We start from the raw sequence: 22,290 nt of genomic DNA on the forward strand, positions 1-22,290 counted from the left end.
TATAATCAAGGAATTTGGGCAATTGACTGCAATGTAAATGCACCATTCTTGAATGGGATAGGATTCGTACCTTGTAGATAAAAATTAGTTGATTTTAGGATTCATGGTGCATACCTCATAAACATTATGAGAATACAATCAACATCATTTACTTAAACATGTTATAGGCTAATTAATGAACATGGATAAGAGTTGGATAAAGGCTCGGGGTAGGTTTATGTTAGAATACGTCAAAGGGGTACATGATTTCATAGAGTTCGTGTGGCCTCATGCTGACAAATTTAGTAGAATAAGGTGTCCTTACAAGAAATTCCAAAATATAACATTTCGACACATTGATTTGGTTGGAAAACATGTATTAGACTATGGAATGGACAATAACTTCACAAGATGGGTGTTTCACGTTGAAGATTACACAATTCTAAGCAATGATGATGAAAATGAAGATAAGGAAGCCAATATAGGAAGTGGTGATACACGTTCAAATGGGTTAATCGAAATGTTACGTGACTTGCAAAGGGGGAATGCAGTGGACACGAAGGATGGCAATGTGTCACGTACTAGTCCTAAATCTACTTCAATAGGTAGCATACCTTTTGATACTACTCAGTTAAATCAATTTCAGTAAACCATTAGCTAATCTTGTGAGGGATGCACGGGTGCCCCTATATCCAAACTGTAAAAAAATTTCAAAATTCGAGCTCTTCATAAAATTGCTTTATGCAAGGACAATGCATGAGTGATATAGAGTGCATTCAACATGAATTTAAGGCTAATTAAGGCGACATTGTCTCATAGTGAAATACTTCCAAAGTCTTTTTTTAGGTGTAGACATACATTCATGATTTAGGTCTCGCTTACACAATATATGCATGTAGGTATGATTGCGCACTTTTTATGGTGAATTCAAAAATGCAAACAAGTGTCTAGAATGTAGTGAATCTAGGTATATAACTAATCAGAAGAAAGAAAAAAAGATCCCTTGATATTGTCCATTAATACTGATGCTTCAAATATTATATATGTCTAGAAAGACTGCTGGAGATATAAGATGGCATAAAGAGAACGTCTTCAAGAAGAAAACATCCTTAGCCATCCAACGGACTCGGAAGCTTGGGTCGAGTTTGATAAAATGCACCTGTGGTTTGCTAGTGATCCTCGCAACATCAGACTTGGCCTTACTTCAAATGGTTTCAATCCCTTTAATAACATGAACAACCTGTATAGCATGTGACTAGTTATGATGGTGTCATACAATTTGCCACCATGGCGATGTATAAAAGAACTGTTCATTTACATGTCTTTGCTTATTCCTAAACCAAGGGCACCTGGTAATGATATTGATGTTTATCTAAGGTTGTTAATTGATAAGTTGAAAGAACTATGGGAAAAAAGAGTGGAGACATTTGATGTGAAAATTGAGAAAATATTTTGGCTTGCATGTTGTACTATTATAGACAATTAATGATTTTTTCGCTTACGGCAATCTGTCCGCCGAGGGGGGGGGGGGGGAGCACAAAATGATACTTAGCATGCACAATGTGTAATAAGAATGTCGGGTCCTTGTCCTTGAAGCAAGGACGAAAGTTATGCTTTATGTGTCATCGTCGTTTTCTACCACCTGAACATCCATGGAGGACTCGTTCTAATAGAATTTTTAATGGAAAACCTAAATGCATGAAGGTTGCAGCCAAATCGACTAAGTAAAGAAGAGATATTAAACTAGTTGAAGTTGATAAGAAATGTGAAATTTGGAAAAGCACCAAGCAATAGAAAAAGGAAACATGCATAGAATGAGATAAATTGGACAAAGAAAAGTATCTTTTTCGAGTTGCCATACTAGAAAGATCTTCCATTACACCACAACTTGGATGTTATGCACATTGAGAATAAGATTAGTGAGAATGCAATTGGTACATTATCGGATATAAATGGGAAGACAAGGGACAATGCAAATGCTCGTTGGGGTATGGTAGAGATGGGAATATGAATTGAGTTGCACCTGATTCGTGATGGGGACAAGTTTCTTATGTCATCAACATGTTACATATTTTCGAATGATGAAAAAATTAATTTCTTTGAATCGTTGAAATCAATGAAGTTCCCTGATGGAGACTACTTCTTGAGTCTCCTTCCATTACATTTGTAGATTTTGATGGACCCTTAGACATATAACACTTTTCCATTTTTTGCCAAACTGATGCCAGAGAATCCTTATCCATGATGTGATATAACACATCATCAACCAAACAAAGTCAGATGGTTGATACTGTCATTGCCCCCAATTCATTCCAACATGCTTCATCCGTGCCTTCCGGTTTAGTTCCATATAAGGCTTTCACCTTGCCTTACTGCACCAAGAGATCCTTCACTCTTCTCTACCACAAACTGAAATTTCTGGTTCAATTGAACTTGACCACATCAAATTTCACTGATGGAGATGAAGATATCATTACAACAATGCTCTAATACCAATTTATTATGTAAACCCCCCCCCCCCAAATTTGCACAGCGAAATATATTTGTATAAAAGGATCAAACTCATAATGTAGCAATATAATGTTGAAAATACAGAACAATCCACAACCATAAAAAATTAATGAAATCAATAACAACCACAAAGACACAAGGAATTACGTGATTCGGTAATGCATACATCCACGGGAGAAAACGGCAAGGATCCACTATCTTCTTGTCCAAATTACAAGAACAATACAAGAACCCTCTCAACAATACTCTCAACCACTATCTAAATACATCATATATGACATATATATAGAGTTCTTAGAGGTTTTCCCTCCAAACCGCAACCATATTAATGTTCCCCTTTCAAATTTTGAAATCTGCGTTGGGTGTCCCAAGCCAAACAGTTGACGTTTTGGACCAAACCATCAACAATTTCAGACATAATGCAAATTGTCTGAAATCCTTCTCCAAATCATCGACAGTTAGAGCCTTACCGTCAACAGTTTCCTCTGCTGCTGCTTGATTTCCTTCATGTTTTCCCTTTGTATATGCTTTCCACTCAGTATGTAAGCCACATTTCACAACATTATTGTTATTATTATTTTCATTTTTTTCCTTCCCTTTTTTCCCTCTTCTCAGCCTATAAAAGCCTTTAGAGGCTTGAAAAGGGAGGGGGCTCCCCATATCTCTCGTGCTCTCTTCTCACTCTCTTGAATCTCCCTCTTTCTCTCTCTCCTCCCCAATTCTCTTTTATTTGTCCCTTCTTTTATCTCCCCTCCCCCCAACCCCTTTTTCCTTTTTCTTCTTCTTCTCTTCTGACACTCATGTCCAAGCCCCCTTTGGCTCCACCATCTCAAGCAGGTAGAATCACCATCTCAAGTAGAATCTATCTTTTCTATATATCCATATATTATATGATATAAATATATATATACCATGTATGTATATACTATATACCATATATCTATATATTATATATTATCATATATTTTTTATATATACCATATACTATATATTATACTAAATATCTCATCTACATATCATATATATATACTATATATTAAGTCACATACACTATCTATTATATGCATACATCTAGTATATGCTATATATATACCCATCCCATATGTTATATATATTATACATATTATATGTATTATCCATATTATGTGCATACTATATACTATAGGCTATATATCATATATACTTACTTTATTCGTTATACGTAAACTACATACTTTATATCCTATACCTATGTATATGCTTCGTATACTCATGTATATATGTCTATATATCATATGAATGTACAATGTAGTATACATTATGTCGACACTATGCATTACACACACACACACACACAAATATATATATATATATATATATATATATATAGAGTATTATATGTATAAAATATCTATATTTAGGTTTTAATACATATGTATGTTGGTGATGTATATGTTTGTGCATCTATGTGTAGACAAGTATATGTATGTGTGTGTGTATGTGTCTATGTCTGTGTATGCGTGCATTTTAGTGTCTGTATTTGTGTGTGTGTCTATGTGTCTATGTCTGTGTCTGTGTATATATGTCTGTGTATGGCTATATTTTAGTGTGTGTATTTTATCCTATCCGCATCAAAAGTAAACCAAAAAATATACAAAAGATGTTTAAAATCCCAAAAAGTTTGAGTTTAATATGTTAGTTTCCACAGTCTATTTAAGCTGATGATGGGATGCAAGGAAGAATTTTACTGTATAATGGTTTCTCCTCTTTATCCCTAGGCAAGGCAGGGATCTGAATCTTCGAAAATCGTATGATCGATTTGAAAAGGATTAAGGACCCCGACCAACAAAACTAGATCAAGCAAACCATGTTTGGTTTATTTGGTGTCAGAGTCTTCCTTTCTCAGATAGATTTTCAAAAGTTCCAAAGATACATGTTTTGCAGTGTTTTTCTTGTTTTTCAATATGGTAGATGATGAAACCCTAGATTTTCAAAATTCATGCATCTCACCACATTTCAACTCAAATTCTTATTTCAAACTCCTCCATTTCATCTACTCTTTTTAAAATACCAATAATACAAGCTCGGTCTCCTTTTCTTAAAACTTTGGTTTTCCAAGTCGGTAATACAAGTCCAGCAACCAATAGGTTTTTCATCATCATCAGTACCATCATCATGTTTTCATAAAATAAAAAATAAATTAAAAAAAACATAAGGTTTTATGACCAACCCTTTTTAGAGCGATACTTTGAGCTTCTTGAATCCATACTGGAGTGTTCGGACATTAATTTCATCATTGGATGAACAAAAAGAGGTCTTTCCTCTTTTACTTTCTATTTTATCTTTTCTATTTGAAGGCAACACCTATGTAATTGTGGTAACCGTTCTACGAATAAGTGTCATTAGGGGTACTGAAAGGCCAATCATCATTAAGATGATTGGCTAATCACCTTCCCCACACACAAATATAGTCCCGAACTCATTTTCTAGTTTTCACAAATCTTTTATAGGGTTTTTCTTTATTTTTCCTGTATTAAAAAAAAAAAATAAATAAGGTGGCGACTCCATTTTCAAATGTTTTTACCTCTATTCATCAAACCCTCTTTCTTTCTCATTTGGGAACCACCATTCCCTCTTCAACAACACCCTTGGACAAAATTCGGCGTCGACACATAAATCTTGTTTTCATTAAATTGATCTAGGGTGTGTAGAATGCATACAAGTCCTACTTACATTCAATCATTAACAAGCAATCAATACATATTGTGCATGATGCACGTAAAAAATCCTATCCTCTATAAATTAGTAATAAATTTTAATTATTTTAAAATGTGCACAAAATTTACATTTATATTGTGGTCATAATATAGGATTATTTAAACTCATATTATATTAATAATAAAATAATAAAAATTTCATGCAAATTATCTATAAGTGCTGATATTCGGATGTGCAAAATACTTTAAACTTTTCATTTATTTAAACATTATAAATTTCCACATTATTTTTCAACTTTCAATAGATATGTTTAATACTTAGAAAATATTATGTCATTTCATAATTGTTTAAAATTTTAAAAATAATTATTTTCACAATTCAACAGTACCTTAATCAATACCATTAATTCACTCGCTCACAAAATTTTCTACCTAATTTCACTCCTATCAACCACATAACACTAACAATTTAACTTGAAAAAGATGAGTTCGTTGCACAAAATTGTTTCTACACTAATATAGAATAATTTAATTATTATACGATAATATAACTATATATATATATATATATATATCATTGCTTAGAATTTGAAGAACTTGTACCGTGGCCCTCTTAACTAGTACTATATATATTAATTTATTATATTATTTATAATAATTTTAATTATATTATCATATTCTTAAATAGTATCATATATTTAATTTAATGTATTAATTATATTATTTTAATCTAGGATACATTTAAAAGTACAAATAGTATAAATTAATAATTATTATATGGAAAAAATATTTTTATCTTCTAAAATAAGACCAAACATAGCTTTTATATATATATATATATATAATTTATCATACTAATAGAATTATAAATTAAAACAAAAAGTAAATTCAATCGAAATTAGATACAATTAATTATATTTGAAAGATCTATTTTAGATAAGATAAAATTCTAAGGAAGTCCTTTAGAAGGTCATTGGAAAGGTAAGTGTACAGAAATTGCATCATTTAAAGCAAATCAAACTGTTTTTCAGATTGTATAGATACCAGAAAATTTAAATACAGATTTATTAGTCTTCCAGAATTCAAAGAGGTCTCTCCAACATCTTGTAGTGGTGCCTTGTGGAGAGTGACTCTTGGTGATTCCTTGTGATTATATATATATATTGCCAAATGCCAATATACTTTAACATCGAGAATTAAGATTTGAAAAAAATACAGTGTTGTTTCTTGAGATTTCAAAAATCTCAAAGATCATCTCTAAGTTTTCAAAAATATCAAAAATCTCCCTTGAGATTTGTCGAAAGATACAAATCTCTCCTCTGAAAGATTTGTCTTTAAGTAAACTATAAGGGGAAGGTTTATATCTTTTCTTGATAATAAACCTACCTCAAGGGAGGTTCTTGAGATTCTAAAAACTTCAAAAAAAGTCCCTAAAATTTTTAAAACCTTAAGAAATGTTCCTCAAACCTTGGAAGAGGTTATTGTCCATAAAATATTACAACTACAATAAATATCCATAAAATTTTTTATTTTTTATTTTTAAAAAAAAGCTACTTACATGACATATTTACTATTTTTGGAGGGCCATGTACAATAAGTTTCTTATTGTTAAGTAAATTTTAAAGTATATTAATTAAAATAATTATAATAATTTATATTTTTATTGTAACATCTTTAATTTTGAACTTTCAATTATTTTTTGATTTAAGGACAAAATTAATTATATATTTAGGCGAGTTTTAAATTTTCTTTAATTAAAAAAAAAAACTAATTATGTTGCAGGCTTTCAATTATAAGTTTTTATTTTTATTTTTATAATTTTTAACGGTGATACTAAATAGTCCTCATAATTTGCTTGATAAGTTTTTGCCCTCCGCCTAGGGAGCAGGGGAATTGGAAAATCTTAAAATATGATACTTTCACGTCGACCCAAGGAAATACAACTTTGGAGAGCTGCATCAAATTTGAACAGCTGCATCTCCATTAGAGGAATCCTACAAGCTTGCATGCTGCTCCACTATCCGCGCCATGCATCAAAAGCAAGAAATAAACTTCTCTGGAGATGTTGAACCCCACTATGATCTCTATTTCCCAGCAGGCCATTCAAGACTCCAGAGAAAAATGTTCATGAACTTGAAAATTCAACTTTTTGTAGATATCTTTCCTACTTTTAACTCTTTAATGCTTTTTCCAAACCATATTCACAAGTCCTCGTTTGGCTCATTCTTACCTTCTTGCCAAAAATCATTGCAGCCCGTTTCCACAACTAACAGCCCAATCCAAGGTTAACCATGTGTAGAAGTAGAACATAAAAATTTAGTTGACTTGAACCTGCAATGCCATCAACTTGGCAATAGATGTGCATGGTAAAAACCAGTAACCTAATGGAAAGAAAGATCAAAACAAAATAAAGACAAATATAATGCGAAACACAAAGGTGGAATAGAAATGATTTGCACCTGTTATTAATTGCCAAAAATAAAAACATATTCTACACATTATACAAAACAATACATGAATTTTGTTGACTATAATCTATCTTGCGCCATCTGTGATGTTCTAAAAATCATGTGATATCTCAGCCATCTTCCAGAGCGTTGTCAACCAGAATCATCTTGGTTTTCGCCTGTGGGAAAACGTTGATCAAAATAGTGGATACACGTGTGCAAAACAAAGAGCAATAATGAAAAAGGCATTGCAATCACTAAAAATTGCATATATTTTTTCTTTATAGACATTCTTCCAAAATTGAATACGAACTTTATAGTGTTCAAATTTCATCACTGGTGCTCCACTGTAATCAAATTACAGATAACAACATGCTTCACTTTTCAATGAAACTAATCAGAATTTTGAAAACTTTCAAAGCTCTAACAACTCTAAATTGTTGATAAAAAAAATTACTCTAAATCCATATTCGTAAAAAATAAATATATTACCACAATTTACAGGTTGGACAATGTTAGCTGATCCTAAATGATATAAACAAAAAGTGGAAGAACTCCCTAGGCTGGTGGTAGCTGGCGCCTGCACGTCGGACATTCCATCTTAATATCCATCCACCTTTGCAGGCAACCAGAATGGAAAAAATGATCACACGGTGTAACCTGTTGGAAATTTTTGAAACTTGAGATATAGTGGTGAGGTTCAAAAAAAAAATATGACACTGCATCAACAACTAGATACAAAATAGCATATTATCCCAGTAGCATACCATACAATCATTAGAATGCTGCCTGACATCAATGGCAGTCATGCAAATGACACAATCTGTACCATGATTTGTACCCTGATTGATCCTTCGATGATAGCTATATTTCTCAGGCAGGATCTGTCAATCACAATATCAAAGTCGGGTTTTAATAAAAGCAGTAACATAAGACTTTCGAAAAAAAATTAATACTAGTTATGCAAAATATAATTTTTCGTTCAACATCCTACATAAAACAGCACATACTGGGTTTGTTAAGTCTGACAAATAACAGAGTCAAGCAGCTATCATACTCCCAATTATAAACGATGACAACTGAGTACCTCTGCCTGCATCAATGGTGTGGCCGCAGTAAAACACAAACATCAATGCTTGGACACAAATGCTGCATCTCCCCATTTTAGGTTTCATGAGACAAGGAATTTTGTTATCAAGTGTAAAGAAACCAGGTTAACATCGTTGCAAGACAATTGCAATGATCGTTGGGAAGCAACTTTTCTCCGTTAAAAAATCTCCATTTAACATCAGATACAGACTGTCCAAGATAATTCCCACGGAACTAAAAAAAATCATGCCTATCTAGTTCCCACACGCCATTGCGAGTAGACCCAGGCCACATTATGTGGCATTATTAGAACAGTTAAAAAACAAGCGAATGGTTCAGATTCCACAAACTCCCAAGCACAAACATTTATTGTATCTCCCTTTCCATATCCATCCAAGATAATTCCACGTGGAGCTAAAAAAAAATCATGCCTATCTAGCTCCCACACGCTCTCGCGAGTAGATGCAGGCCACATTATGTGGCATTATTATAACAGTTCAAAACCAAGTGAATGGTTCAGATTCCACAAACTCCCAAATATAAAACATTTATTGTATCTTCCTTTCCATGTCCATTTTACAAAAATAAAAATAAAAAATAAAGTAGAAACAACAGTGAAAAACAAAGAATGATGCTTGCAGAGTTCAGTTATAATCACTAATCTTTCTAACCTAAGGCACCAAAAAATTGTTCAATTCTAATCATTAACCTTGTTAACCACAAAAAACACCCAAAATTTGTAAGCAAATTTATGCACCCAATCCCAATGGTTGAGAAAAGTTTTACATGGGTCATGCAGAATAAACCAAGTGAAAAGGTAATTCATTGCCATGCAGAAAGTGACCCAAACTCGTCATAATTCTTCAATGCTTCAAATAGATTTTTGTGAAAAAGTAACTACCACTCAATTGAATGCAATAAGCTAAAACTTTACCGTACTGCAGCACAAAGTGCTACATCCTTACAAGGACATAGAAATACAATACAAAAGTGAGGCTGCATTCAATTGATTAGTGGTGGACAAGGATTCATATAGGCAACTTAACCTAATGGGGATCACATCTTTGTTGTTGTTGAATAATTGGGTAAAATGGAAGACCTAAAAACAATGATAGGTCTCTCCCTCTATTTATAATATATGTCAAGTACAATAGGAATGACCATAATACCCTTACACTTATTACTAACCAAACTCTTAACACATAATAATAATGCTAAATGACTAAATAACCATTAACACTCCCCCTTAAGTTCGAGCATATATATCATATGCTCTTAACTTGTTACAAATGAATTTCACATGAGCAGCTCCCAAGGCTTTAGTGAACAAATCAACGAGCTGAAATTCATACTTTACATGAGTGGTTGTAATGAGCTTCTGTACAAGTTTTTCTCTTGAATAAAATGGCAATCAACTTTAATATGCTTTGTCCGCCCATGAAAGACAAGGTTAGAGGCAATATGAATAGCAACTCAATTATAACACATCAACTCCATAGGTTGAGAATATGAAAAACCTAGTTCTTTCAACATGTTCTTCAGCCAAACAAAGTTCACATGTAGTATGCGTCATAGCCTTGTATTCTGATTCAGCACTCAACCTAGCCACCACAGTTTGTTTCTTACTTTTCCAAGACACCAAATTACCACCAACAAAGATACCATACCCAGTTGTGGATCTTTGGCCAGAAGGTGACCGACCCAATATGCATCTGTATATGATTGAATGAGTGTGACCCCAATCCTAATATAAAAGACCTCCCTAGAACACCCTTGAGATGTCTCAAAATGTGAATTACTGCATCCCAATGACTTGTTCTCAGGGAATCGAGAAACTGACTCACAAAACTTGTTGCAAAGGATATATCTGGTCAAGCGAGTGTGAGATAATTCAACTTTCTAATAAGTCTCCAATACCGACTTTGGGTTAGGCAACAAATCACCCATATCTAGCACTAACTTACTATTGGGATACATGGGTGTATCAATAGGTTTGGATCCCAACAGCCCCATCTCATCTAAAAGATCAAGAACATACTTCCTCTGTGACAAGACAATTCCCATACGAGATCTCGATACTTTATACCCAAGTACTCCAATGGTCCCAAGTCCTTGGTCTAAAACTTAACACTGTAGAAAAAGCTTTAGGTCTTGAATGTCTCGATCATCATGACTAGTGATCACAATGTCATCCACATACACAAGAAGCTGAATCTTGCCAGATGGAGTATGACAATAAAATATAGTGATATATTCATTTTTTTTTTTTGATAAGTAATAAATTTATTGATATCAAAATGAACACCAAATACACAAGGAGTGTACATGGGGTAAACAAATCAAAAACAGAAATTACAAGAATCTAGTAACTCAAAAACAGAAGAAAAAATTGGTTTCGCAAAGCAGCCAACCAATCCATCAAAGTTGTAAAGAAAAATAGCTTCAGGTCTGAAATGGATCTTTCCTTATCTTCAAAACACCTACTATTTCTCTCCCTCCAAAGACACCACAATAAACAATAAGGAACTATCAACCAAATAAACCCATTTCGATAACGACCAAATGCCTTGCCAACATACTAGAAGTCCCATTACAGATTGCGGCATAACCCAGCTCACTCCAAACAAATCCAACACCATAACCCACAAGTCCATTGCAACCGGACAATGAATAAAAAGATGATCAACCGTCTCATTATTACACTTGCACATGTAGCAACAATTCAATATCCAAACCTTTCTTTTTCATAAATTGTCAATCGTTAAACATTTCCCCAAAGCAACAATCCAAACGAAAAAAGCTACTCTAGATGGAATTTTCTGTTTCCAAATACTCTTCCAAGGAAAGCCACAATCTTTGGAGCCCATTAAAATACCATAATAACCTTTAACCAAGAAACCTTTCTCTCTATCAGATTTCCAGCACATCTTATCCTCACCAACCTCTTCACCGATGCACCAAATATGGTATCCATAAAACAAGTCAAGGCCTCTAATTCCCGAAGATGCATACCCCTAAAAAAACTTACATCCCAAAACAAGACTCCATTATCAAACTTCATAAGCTCAGCCACACCAGCTTCTTTATCTCGGCAAAATCTATACAGATCAGGCTAGCTGACTGCAAGAGACGTCTCACCACAGCAATGGTCTTGCCAAAATTTCACCTTAGACCCATTTCCAATATTGTATAGAACGTGACCAGAAAAAGAAGGCCATCCCTGACTAATATTTTTCCACAAGCCAACACCATGTGGACCATTAACAGGCCTAGAACACCAACCACCCCATTCACAGCTGTATTTCACCCCTATCACTTGCCTCCAAAAAGCAGCCTTCTCCATCCCAAATCTCCATAACCACTTCCCAAGCAAAGCTTCATTAAACTGTCTTACCTTCCTTATCCCCAAACCACCCGAAGAAATGGGAGAGCAAACAGCATCCCATTTAACCAAATGGAATTGTGGTTCATCACCAATGCCACCCCATAAAAAATTCCTTTGAAGTTTCTCAATACAGTTAGCCACAGTAGCAGGAATAGGAAATAAAGATAGAAAGTAAGTGGGTAAATTAGAGAGTGCTTTTAATTAATGCAACTCTACCTCCCTTAGATAAGTACAAACGTTTCCACCCTGCTAACCTTCGTTTTATCTTCTCCTAAATTATATTCCATATTGTCTTATCCTTGAATTTGGCTCCCAAAGGAAGACCCAAATATTTCATAGGAAGATTACCTTGTTTGCAGCCAAGGACGTGCAAGAATAAATCAAAATTAAACACCGTACCAGCAGAAACCAACTCTGACTTGACCAAATTTATCTTTAAACCAGAGACCGCCTCAAACCACATAAGAATCACACGGAGAAACAAAATCTGATCCAGATCAGCATCACAAAAAATTAGTGTATCGTCCACAAAGAGAAGATGAGACACCACCAAAGCTCTTCCCTCTATACGCCCCACGCCAAAGCCTGACATGTGACCATCATAGACAGCTTTATCCAACATTCTCCCCAGGGCTTCCATAACCAAGACAAACAACAGAGGAGACAATGGGTCACCTTGTCTTAACCCCCTAGAGCTCTCAAAAAACCCACAAGTAGTGCCAATTATCAGAATGGAGAAACGGACAGTAGATATACAAAAGAAAATCCACCGCCTCCATTTGGCAGAGAACCCACCCCGTTCTAGTAACTTCATAAGAAAACCCCAATTTACATGATCAAAAGCCTTCTCAACATCTAATTTGCAAAGTAGCCCTGGCACCCCAGTTTTCAATCTACTATCAAGGCATTCATTAGCAATAAGTACAGGGTCAAGAATCTGCCTGTTCCTCACAAAAGCATTCTGTGAAGCTGAAATTATATCTTCCATAACCGTGCGAAGTTTGGTGGCTAAGACCTTAGCAATGATCTTACAACCCCCCCCCCCCCCCCCCCCCAACAAAACAAGACTAATACGGCCAAAATCGTTTACTTCAATTGCTTCATTTTTTTTATGAATGAGAGTGATGAAAGTAGCATTCAGGCTTTTCTCAAGATGGCCTTTAGCAAAAAAAATGATGGAACACAGCCATAAGGTCAGGTTTGAGAATCCCCCGGCAAGCTTGGAAGAAGGCCATTGTAAATCCACCTGGTCCAGGCGATTTATCACCATTAAAATTTTTTATGACATCAAAAATTTCCACCTCCTCAAATGGTCTATCTAGCCAATCTGCATTATCAACAGATATTCTTGGAAATACTAAGACTTCTAGGAATGATCGACTAACTTGTTGCTCAGAGTATAAATTCATGAAAAATTGAGTGATGTAATTAGCAATCATACCTTGATCGAAAGACAAGGCACCATCAACCACAAGGCTCTCAATACCATTATTTCTTCTATTAGAATTAGGCATTCTATGGAAAAATTTGGTATTTGCATCCCCCTCCTTCAAATGTAACACCCTAGACTTCTGCCTCCAACTAATCTCTTCTAAAAGAGTGAGCTTTTCAATATTGGTGCGGAGAGTAGCTTGTTCTAACTTTTCCTCAGTTGTTAAAGGATGAGTTTCCTCTCTAACATCCAAGTCATTCAATTTGTTCCAAAGTTGCTATATCTTAACATTGACATTCCCAAATTCCTTCTCGTTCCACTTTTTTAAATCCAACTTCAATGCTGCCAATTTCTTAGCTAGTATGAAACTAAGATTTCCTTGGAACGAATAGGATGCCCACCACTCCTTCACTTCCATAGATATATCCATCAGCCCATGAAAAGAGATAAAATCCGAAAATTCATGCATAGCCCGAGTATAACTTACAGCCCCTAGCCTTTCTAATGGGAGGCGAATATTATTGAAATCACCTCCTCGGCACCATGGTGAATCCCACCAACTAATCAGCCCTGCCAGCTCCTCCCACATTTTCCTACGCCTCTTGTTCAAATTTGGCCCATAAACACCTAAGAAAGCCCACTCAAATTGATCACCAACATTTTTAAATTTGTATGAAACGGAAAAATACCCCACTGCTTCCTCCACCTTTTCCACTACTCTTCAATCCCGCATCAGAACAATACCTCCAGAAGCACCTTCTAAACCTAAATACAACCAGTCTACATAAGGACAACTCCATATACTTCGGACAATTCCTCTAGTAATCCATTCAAGTTTAGTCTCTTGAAAACATAAATTATCAGGTTTCCATGTACACAACAAATTACGAATCTAAAGCCTCTTCTCAACCTCATTCAATCCTCTGACATTCCAATTAAGTATTTTCAGATTCATTTAGAAACAGAGAGAGCCCCTTCCCTATTAATTCCACTGCACCTAGATGAAGTGGAACCATAATTAATTGAACTGAATAAACCTTTAAGTTCTCTTAAACCTTTGGCACCAGTTCTCTTCAAGTCGTGTGCATTTTTTTTCCAAAGTAGCCCAACGGTGTAATTCCGCCTCAACCGTCAGCAAAAAAGTGGTTACTTGATTTTCCAAACCTTGTAAGGACATGCCAAAAAATTTTCAAACCCTTTAAATCTTCTTTGGAACCATTCGAAATAATGTACTTCCTTAACTGGACTCTCCACATCCACAACTTCCTATCCTTCCATAGTCAAGGGTAAAGAATAGGCTAGTGGTTCCGCTGCTTAACGTGACAAACCCCTCTTGTTAGGTAGTTTAGCAACCTCTGAATCATTGTTCAAAGCCCAATCCTCCAAAATATCTACAGGCTTCAACGGAACCAAGGACACTTGGTTTTGCTCTTCCAACCCTCTGTGACTTCATCAGGTGGCAAAGAAATCTGAATTGGAACAACAAATCTTCTTCCATATCACAGCTTAAGCACCCACTGCTCAGAATTTCCCCACTTCTTGAAAATATTACCAAAATGTTCTTGAAGAATCAACTGAATGTCTCACTACAAGTTTTCCTCACCATCGGTTGTGTTTGCTGACTCACCGGTGTTGAGGCACTCTTTATCGGCCTCATCATAGCCTAAGTAATCGATATCTTCGGAACCTAAGAGCTCATTATCGGGTTCATCGGTGCCGATACTATCAGTCCCGATGTCATCGGAAGATTTCATCGATTGAGCTAGCATCGACTCGCTTCAGTGATCAACTTTAGATTGCTTCGCATCGAAAACCACAACATCGCCCCTTCTCGCTAAACTCCCCAAGGCTAAAGATGACGATTCTGGACTCTGGGTCTTATTGTTTTGAAGGTTTTGTGTTGATTTGGGCCGCCAAACTGAGATGCTTGGGCTTGGGTATGGGCTTCGGCTTGAAGGGAGCTTTGGACTTAAAACTTTTATTGTTTTCCTTGATCTTCTCTACATCCCATTTCCTGAGCTTGAGTAACTTTGGACCATATTACCTCCCATTCTCCATCCGGCCCACTATGTAATTTGAGGCTTATGTTCAGAGATACATTTGGGTCACCACAAACATTCTCAATAAGTTCCAACGAAACATTAGCCTTTGATTTTGCTTGTTCCTTCCCAGCACTCAAATCACGCATATCGTGGCTGCAATTTCTCAATTTTGAATTTTGAGAATATGGCATTAATTGCTTTCCATTCTTGCTACCACCGTCTCTCCGACCTCCCTCCACCACTGCCAACAGAAAAGTTTTGGATGTTTTTTTGCTGGCTAAGGACTGTTTGCTGGCTAACGTCTCAGGAGCAATGGCTTTCCGAAGATGAAGTCCAAACCCTCTCCACCCACTTCCAAGTTTTCCTTCTGGCACCACCATAAATCCTTTCCTTCGGCCATGAATAAGTTCCAAGATCATTAAAAAACAACTATGTGCATTGGATCCCAAATGCAAAATAAATACTTTCTCACCATCTCCGAATGTTCTTGCAAAATTACCAGGAATTACATTGGACATTAGCTCCTCCACAATATCTAGCAAATGTTTTGCACTCTCTTTGCCCATGCAAACTGATCGAAGAGAGTATCGATTTCACTCAAAAATGTGTAACATGAAATAAGCACCACCATCCTCAACTGAGAATTCAAAAGTCTTGGATTCTACAAAAAAGAAAATAGAACCCCCCATTCTTGAGCATATATTAACCACTCTGAGTTAATCTTCAAACTTTCTCAAAAAACTACAGGAACCTTCGGGATTATCGTCCTCCGTGAACATGGCGAACCCCCCCCCCCCCTTTTTGCAACTAGATACCAAATCCATCGAGAAAAGAAGAGATGGAGAGAAGAAAAGAAAATAAAAAGATAACAAAGCTTCTTCGCCAGTGAAACCTAGAAGCACTTCTCCAACTGCACAGGTGTGTTACTCATGATCTATTCATTGCACACCGGTTGAGGCCAAACTCAAGAACCACAGCACTAAAATGACCAAACCATGCTCTTGGAGACTATTTGTATCCATACGATGATTTACTAAGTCGATGTACTAAGCCTAACCCCTCCTAAGCAACAAACCCAGGCAGTTGCTCTATATATACCTCTTCATGAATATCATCATGTAGGAAAGTATTTTTCACATCTAACTGATGTAAAGGCCAATGATAAGTGGTAGCTAAAGAAATGAATAAATGCACTGAGGCAAGTTTAACGATTGGAGAGAATGTGTTTGAATAATCCAAACCATACACCTGTCTATACCCCTCAGCAACAAAGCGAGCCTTCAAACGAGCTATAGAACCATCAAGATTGATTTTCACATTGTACACTCAACAACAACCAAGCGCAAACTTATCAAGAGGAATAAGTACCAAATCCAAAGTATCATTATCATGTAGTGCATGCATCTCTTCAACCATTGTTGTCCTCCACCCAGAATGGGATAGGGCTTCAGAAATAGATTTTGGAAGAGCAATAGAAGACAGAGTACTAACAAAAAAATAATAAGAGGGTGACAAGAAATCATAACCAACAAAATTAGAGATTGGATATTGGGTGCAAGTGCGTTTACCTTTTCAAACAACCGTAGGAGGATCAACATCATGGGGAATAAGATCATCCAACGAGGGAACTAGAGGCATAGTAGTAGAAGCTGGAGAAGGCACTTCCCCCTTGTTGCCGTGTGTATACCTGCAAATTCGAATGATCCAAGCGACGAGAAGGACTCAAATTGGATGAGGATATAAGAGGATTGGGCACAGATACTAGGTTTGGATCTGAAGGGCAAGGCAGAGGAAGGGACTCATCAAATTCAATAGAACTCTAGCAATTAGAGTTGTATGGTGTAGACTCAAAGAAGGTGACGTCAACAGAGACAAAGAATCGATGTAAAGTAGGACTATAACATCAATATCCTTTTTGCGTATAGGAATAGCCCAGAAAAATACATTTGATAGCACAAAGACCCAACTTATCCATTTACAAAGTTAATTGATGGACAAAGGACACACAACCGAACATACGAGGAGGAAGGGAGAACAAAGGAGCCATAGTGAAGATAACTGAATAAGGGATTTTACCACCAAGGACAAAGGATGGCATTTTATTGATGAGAGAGCAAGCTATGAGCACAACATCACTCTAAAAAACTTTGGGGGCATTCATTTGATACAATAAGGTACGAATGAGTTCAAGAATAAGTTTGTTTTTCCGCTCTGCAACCCCATTTTTCTGTGGAGTGTGGGCACAAAAGGACTGATGGATCATACCAGAGTTAGTCATATAAGTACTGAATTGAGTACTAAAGTACTCCTTAGCATTATCACTACAAAGTATACTAATTGGCATATCAAATTGAGTCTTTATTTGGGAACAGAAGGCACAAAAGATATCAAACAACTCAGAACTATCTTTCATTAAATATAACCAAGTCATCCTAAAGTAGTCATCAACAAAAGTAACAAAGCATCAAAACCCCAACTTTGATGTCACGCAACTAGGACCCCAAATATCGAAATGGACTAGCATGAAAGGACTAACCACCCGTTTGTTGACCTGGGAAGCAAAGGGAACACGATGATGCTTGCCCAATTGACAAGATTCACACTCAAGATTAGACACAGAACTCAATGTAGGAACTAGCTGTTTCAACTTGCCCAAGGTCAAATGACCAAGGTGATAATGGATTTGAAGTGGTGTAGCTGCAATTGTGCAGGCAATGGGTGGAGAAGGCGACTCAAAGTAGTAGTCCACGAACCTCACATCTTGTGCCAATTGTCTTACTCCTCTTCAGATCCTAAATAACCAAAGAATCAAGAAAGAATGTGATAGAACAATTTAGTGACTTTGTAAGCTTAATAACTGACATGAGATTGAAAGGATATTTAGGAATGTATAAAGCAGAAGAAAAAGAGATAGAAGTAGGATTTACTGTTCCTATCCCCTTAACAGCAATAGTGAACCCATCAGCAAGGGTAACTTGAGGTAGATTTTTAGGATAGTAGAGATCAGAAAAGAAGTTGTTTGCACCTATTATATGGTCAGTGACAGCAAAATCGATAACCCAAGGACTAGTAGGAAGGACACCAAATAGCTTACAGATTGTAGGATTACCTTTCTGGGCAAAAGATGCAATGTGATAAGATGCTTGTTGAGATGATTGATACTGTAGAAACCTTGAATACTCCTCCTCTGATATAGTCACAATATGCGGCTCACTCAAAAAAGTGACCAACGAAGGAACCATACCTTTGGGATTTGCAAACTCCATCCCAACATTCACAAAATCAGACAAATAATCCTAAGATTAATTGTTGGAACAATCGGACCAACAACGAACAAGGTGGCCCACCATGAAAAGTCACAAATAAATCAGTAAAAGGCTGCCACAGCACCAAGAAACTCAGACACAGCCCCAAGAAAGCAATACACAGCATTGGAACAATTGGAGAGGTGAACCACTGAAACTACCATGAGAAAATCACCAGCAAACTTATATAACATTGCCACAGCCTCACAAACACAGCTTATGAGAACTGCAACTGCTCCAAGAAAGTCACCAATGACTGTTACTAACACCAAACAACAGCTAATGAATTATCAGGAGTGCATGATCACAACAATGATTGGATCTTTGAGCAAAACACATGTCCAACAGCTTGATATTTTGATACATGGAAGGAGTTAGAACATTGAATCAAAAAACACAGCAAATCCCACTGTTTCATATCCAATAAACTCAATAACCATTGATAAACAGCTTCACGAAGCATCAAACAACCATTTGTTGGGTGCCGCACCTGAGCAATTAAAAATGGTGAGATCTTTGGGCAAAAAACATCACGAAGAACTCCAATAAGATGTTAATAGAGGGATTGGATCACTGCTGGATGATTTCAAGCCAAAACCATGCCTGAAAGTGGCTTCACGCGCCGGTGCGTGGGGTCGGCCCTGGCAGACTTTGACCAGGGCATGAGGGAGCGTGGGACACTGCCTGGAGATGGGATTTCAGTGGGGGACAGATTGGCAGTGTCTGTGGATGACTATGGTGTTGGTTTTACAAAATATATGGTAGATTTGATGTACTCGAACTGGCAGTGTCACCCAGAAAATTCCAGTGATTGATCTGACTTTCTGCTGCTGCTGGCTGTTTTCTAGGGTTATACTATTGCTGGAAATTCTTCAATGATGCTAGACATGCAGCAGATTTTGGGTTTTAGGCCTCAGATTTGATGGTGGTGGTAACAATGAGGGTTTAGGTTTCAGAATCATGCTCTAATACCATGTTGAATAATTGGGTAAAATGGAAAACCTAAAAACAATGATAGGTCTCTCCCTCTATTTATAATATATGTCCAGTACAACAGGAATGACCATAGTACCCTTACTGACTCACACTTTTTACTAACCAAACTCTAACACATAATAATAATGCTAAATGACTAAATAACCATTAACAGTTGTTGCTGCTGCTGTTTGTCATTAATGGGAATGATAGAGCATTGGTGTAAATAATAAAATTGAGAGCAGTAAATCATAAAAGTCTAAGCATGGCATGACTCTCAGATCAACTACAGGCATATCTTAACATATTTAATCAAAAAAAAAAAGGCAGCCTGTTGCACAAAGCTCCTGCATATGTGGGGTCCAGAGAAAAGGCGGACCATGATAGGTTTATAGTATTTAAGAGATCAGCGACGCAAAAAAACAGTTGCAAGTTGGTCACTATTGTCCAAAAAATGCAAAATGCGTCATTTTAAAGAAAATTCCAGCAGCAAGCTTTCACAATCAGACAGTGGTTTTATATCTTCATTAGGCAACAATAGCATCTATACATGCATACATCATATCAGCCACTCTAAACATAAATATTGCGAAAAAAATTATTCAAGTTGCATCGAACCTGGCGAGGAATGAACCAACGAGATCCAAAATAGTGCTGCAGAAGAAGAATTGATGCTTGGAGTCCCATGAATATACACAAACAAATACACCAATTCTTGTCAGGCTCAATGCGCATGAAGTTGTTAGGGCAGCCAAATATATATAGCGGGATTGCTAGCCGGGTAACTGTCATTCCTAAGATGTAATGAGGATGCAAAGGTTTTCTTGAATCGCGAATAACATTGGTGATTATTTGAGGTATCCAAAAGGAGTACATAAGGAGAAGAATAGGCCGCAGAAAATTGTGAAACTCATACATGATCAGAATTCCCCCCAAAAGGATACCGTCTGCACATAGTTAACATATCTGTCAATTTAACACAGATATTTGATACAAATAATCTAATAATTCAATCTCGTAATTTAATCGGACAAACAATTACTTAATCTATCTCTCACTGTCCCAAAAGATCTTTAAAAAATAATAAAATAAAATAAACCCACAGTCAGAGTGGGGATATCAACAAAGAACATTTAAAATAATGGATGAGACCAGAAATCATTTAAATTTGAAATTAGGAATAATTAATTAACTAATGATTACAATTGACCACCACAACAGTTAGCAAGTACTAAGCAGGAATAAAATTCATCCTACAATTGAATTATTAAGATCAGGTTGTAGTTCTCACTGCAGATCTTTTAATTATATAAACACAATTCTCTTTTAATAACTTTAATCATTGTTGTCAAATCAATATTCTAATCATGAATCGAAATTCAAATTTTGGGGATTGAGAATCGAGAATCGAATCGTAAGAATTGGTAAAAATTTCCCAAATCAAATCTAAATGACATGCATATATTGATATACAAACAAGCAGAAAAAGAGTAAAATGCACATAAAATTTGACAAGAAAATAAATCATATTTCATATGTATGCCTTCCCTAAACAAATGAAAAGGGAATGAGCCAAGAAATATTAATAAAAAAATGAACTTCATGTTGTTTTAAGGAAAGGAATCAAGAAAAAACAAAAATAAAAATAAAAAATAAAAAAATAAAAAAAATGAACTTTTAGTGTTTATCAACATTTTAAAAAAAAAAATTCATGCATATTCTTTCTCGAATTAAAAAGAAAAAAAGTTATTAACTTTAAAAAAAAGTAATTGAACTAACTGCTAAAAAAACCAACTTTTGAATTTGAACAACATAACGAAACATGTGTACCACCTTAGCCTATAAGTGTTCTGCCCCTCAATGATAAAACACCATGCTCCTCTAAGAAAGAAGAATGGCTTTGTGAAGGCAATATAAGACCTAGAGTTCTAATTCTCCTCTTTTTTAGAATAAAACTGACATATACAAGGAATGGAAGGTAATCGTGAAAAAACAAAAGCAATAAAAAATCAGAACTGTTTGTTTTTGGAGTTTTAAACTAGTCAGGTTGGCAAGATATGGTAGGTCTAGAATCGAGTGAATCAATGGATTCAGACGATTCTTTAGATCCACGAGGTTAATCAATAGATTCAGCAACGATTCAGTTGCTTTTAGATTCACTAGTAAGACTTGAATCAATTTGGGATGGAATTGATACGAATTGTGTGAATTGAATTGTGAATTATAAGATTCTAACAACTATGACTGTAATACTTTAATTTCTACAAAGAAACTCTCGAACATGATCACTGGGCTACTCTTGAAAAAGATACATCCCTATCAGACTACAGAATCAAGTCAAATGATCAACTTAAATGCAACTTTTTTCCGATTACGAACTCAGCTTCTGGCAGCTGTTTACTGTTAGTTGTCTAGCTTAATATGGGATG

General features: G+C 35.8%; 1 protein-coding gene across 6 annotated transcripts in view; it reads right to left on the minus strand.

Annotated features, from left to right (window-relative positions):
* Positions 1 to 7,624: 7,624 nt before the first annotated feature.
* Positions 7,625 to 22,290, minus strand: part of LOC131148613 (transmembrane E3 ubiquitin-protein ligase FLY1) — a 50,121-nt gene continuing 35,455 nt past the window's right edge. For 4 of the 6 annotated variants that reach the window (XR_009135018.1, XR_009135017.1, XR_009135015.1 and 1 more), the window contains exons 12-15: positions 20,480 to 20,808; positions 8,401 to 8,517; positions 8,126 to 8,293; positions 7,625 to 7,812 (exon numbers count right to left, since the gene is read on the minus strand). Coding sequence is in view for 2 of the 6 variants with exons in the window: in XM_058098448.1 (XP_057954431.1) it covers positions 8,192 to 8,293; positions 8,401 to 8,517; positions 20,480 to 20,808 (548 nt within the window). In the remaining 4 variants the exon portion in view is untranslated. Of the gene's footprint in view, positions 8,294 to 8,400; positions 8,518 to 20,479; positions 20,809 to 22,290 lie in introns of all 6 variants that reach the window. The other 2 variants (XM_058098448.1, XM_058098446.1) reach the window with 2 other exon arrangements.

This window comes from Malania oleifera, chromosome 2 (assembly GCF_029873635.1).
Source record: "Malania oleifera isolate guangnan ecotype guangnan chromosome 2, ASM2987363v1, whole genome shotgun sequence".
In the NCBI taxonomy this organism is placed as follows: Eukaryota; Viridiplantae; Streptophyta; class Magnoliopsida; order Santalales; family Ximeniaceae; genus Malania; species Malania oleifera.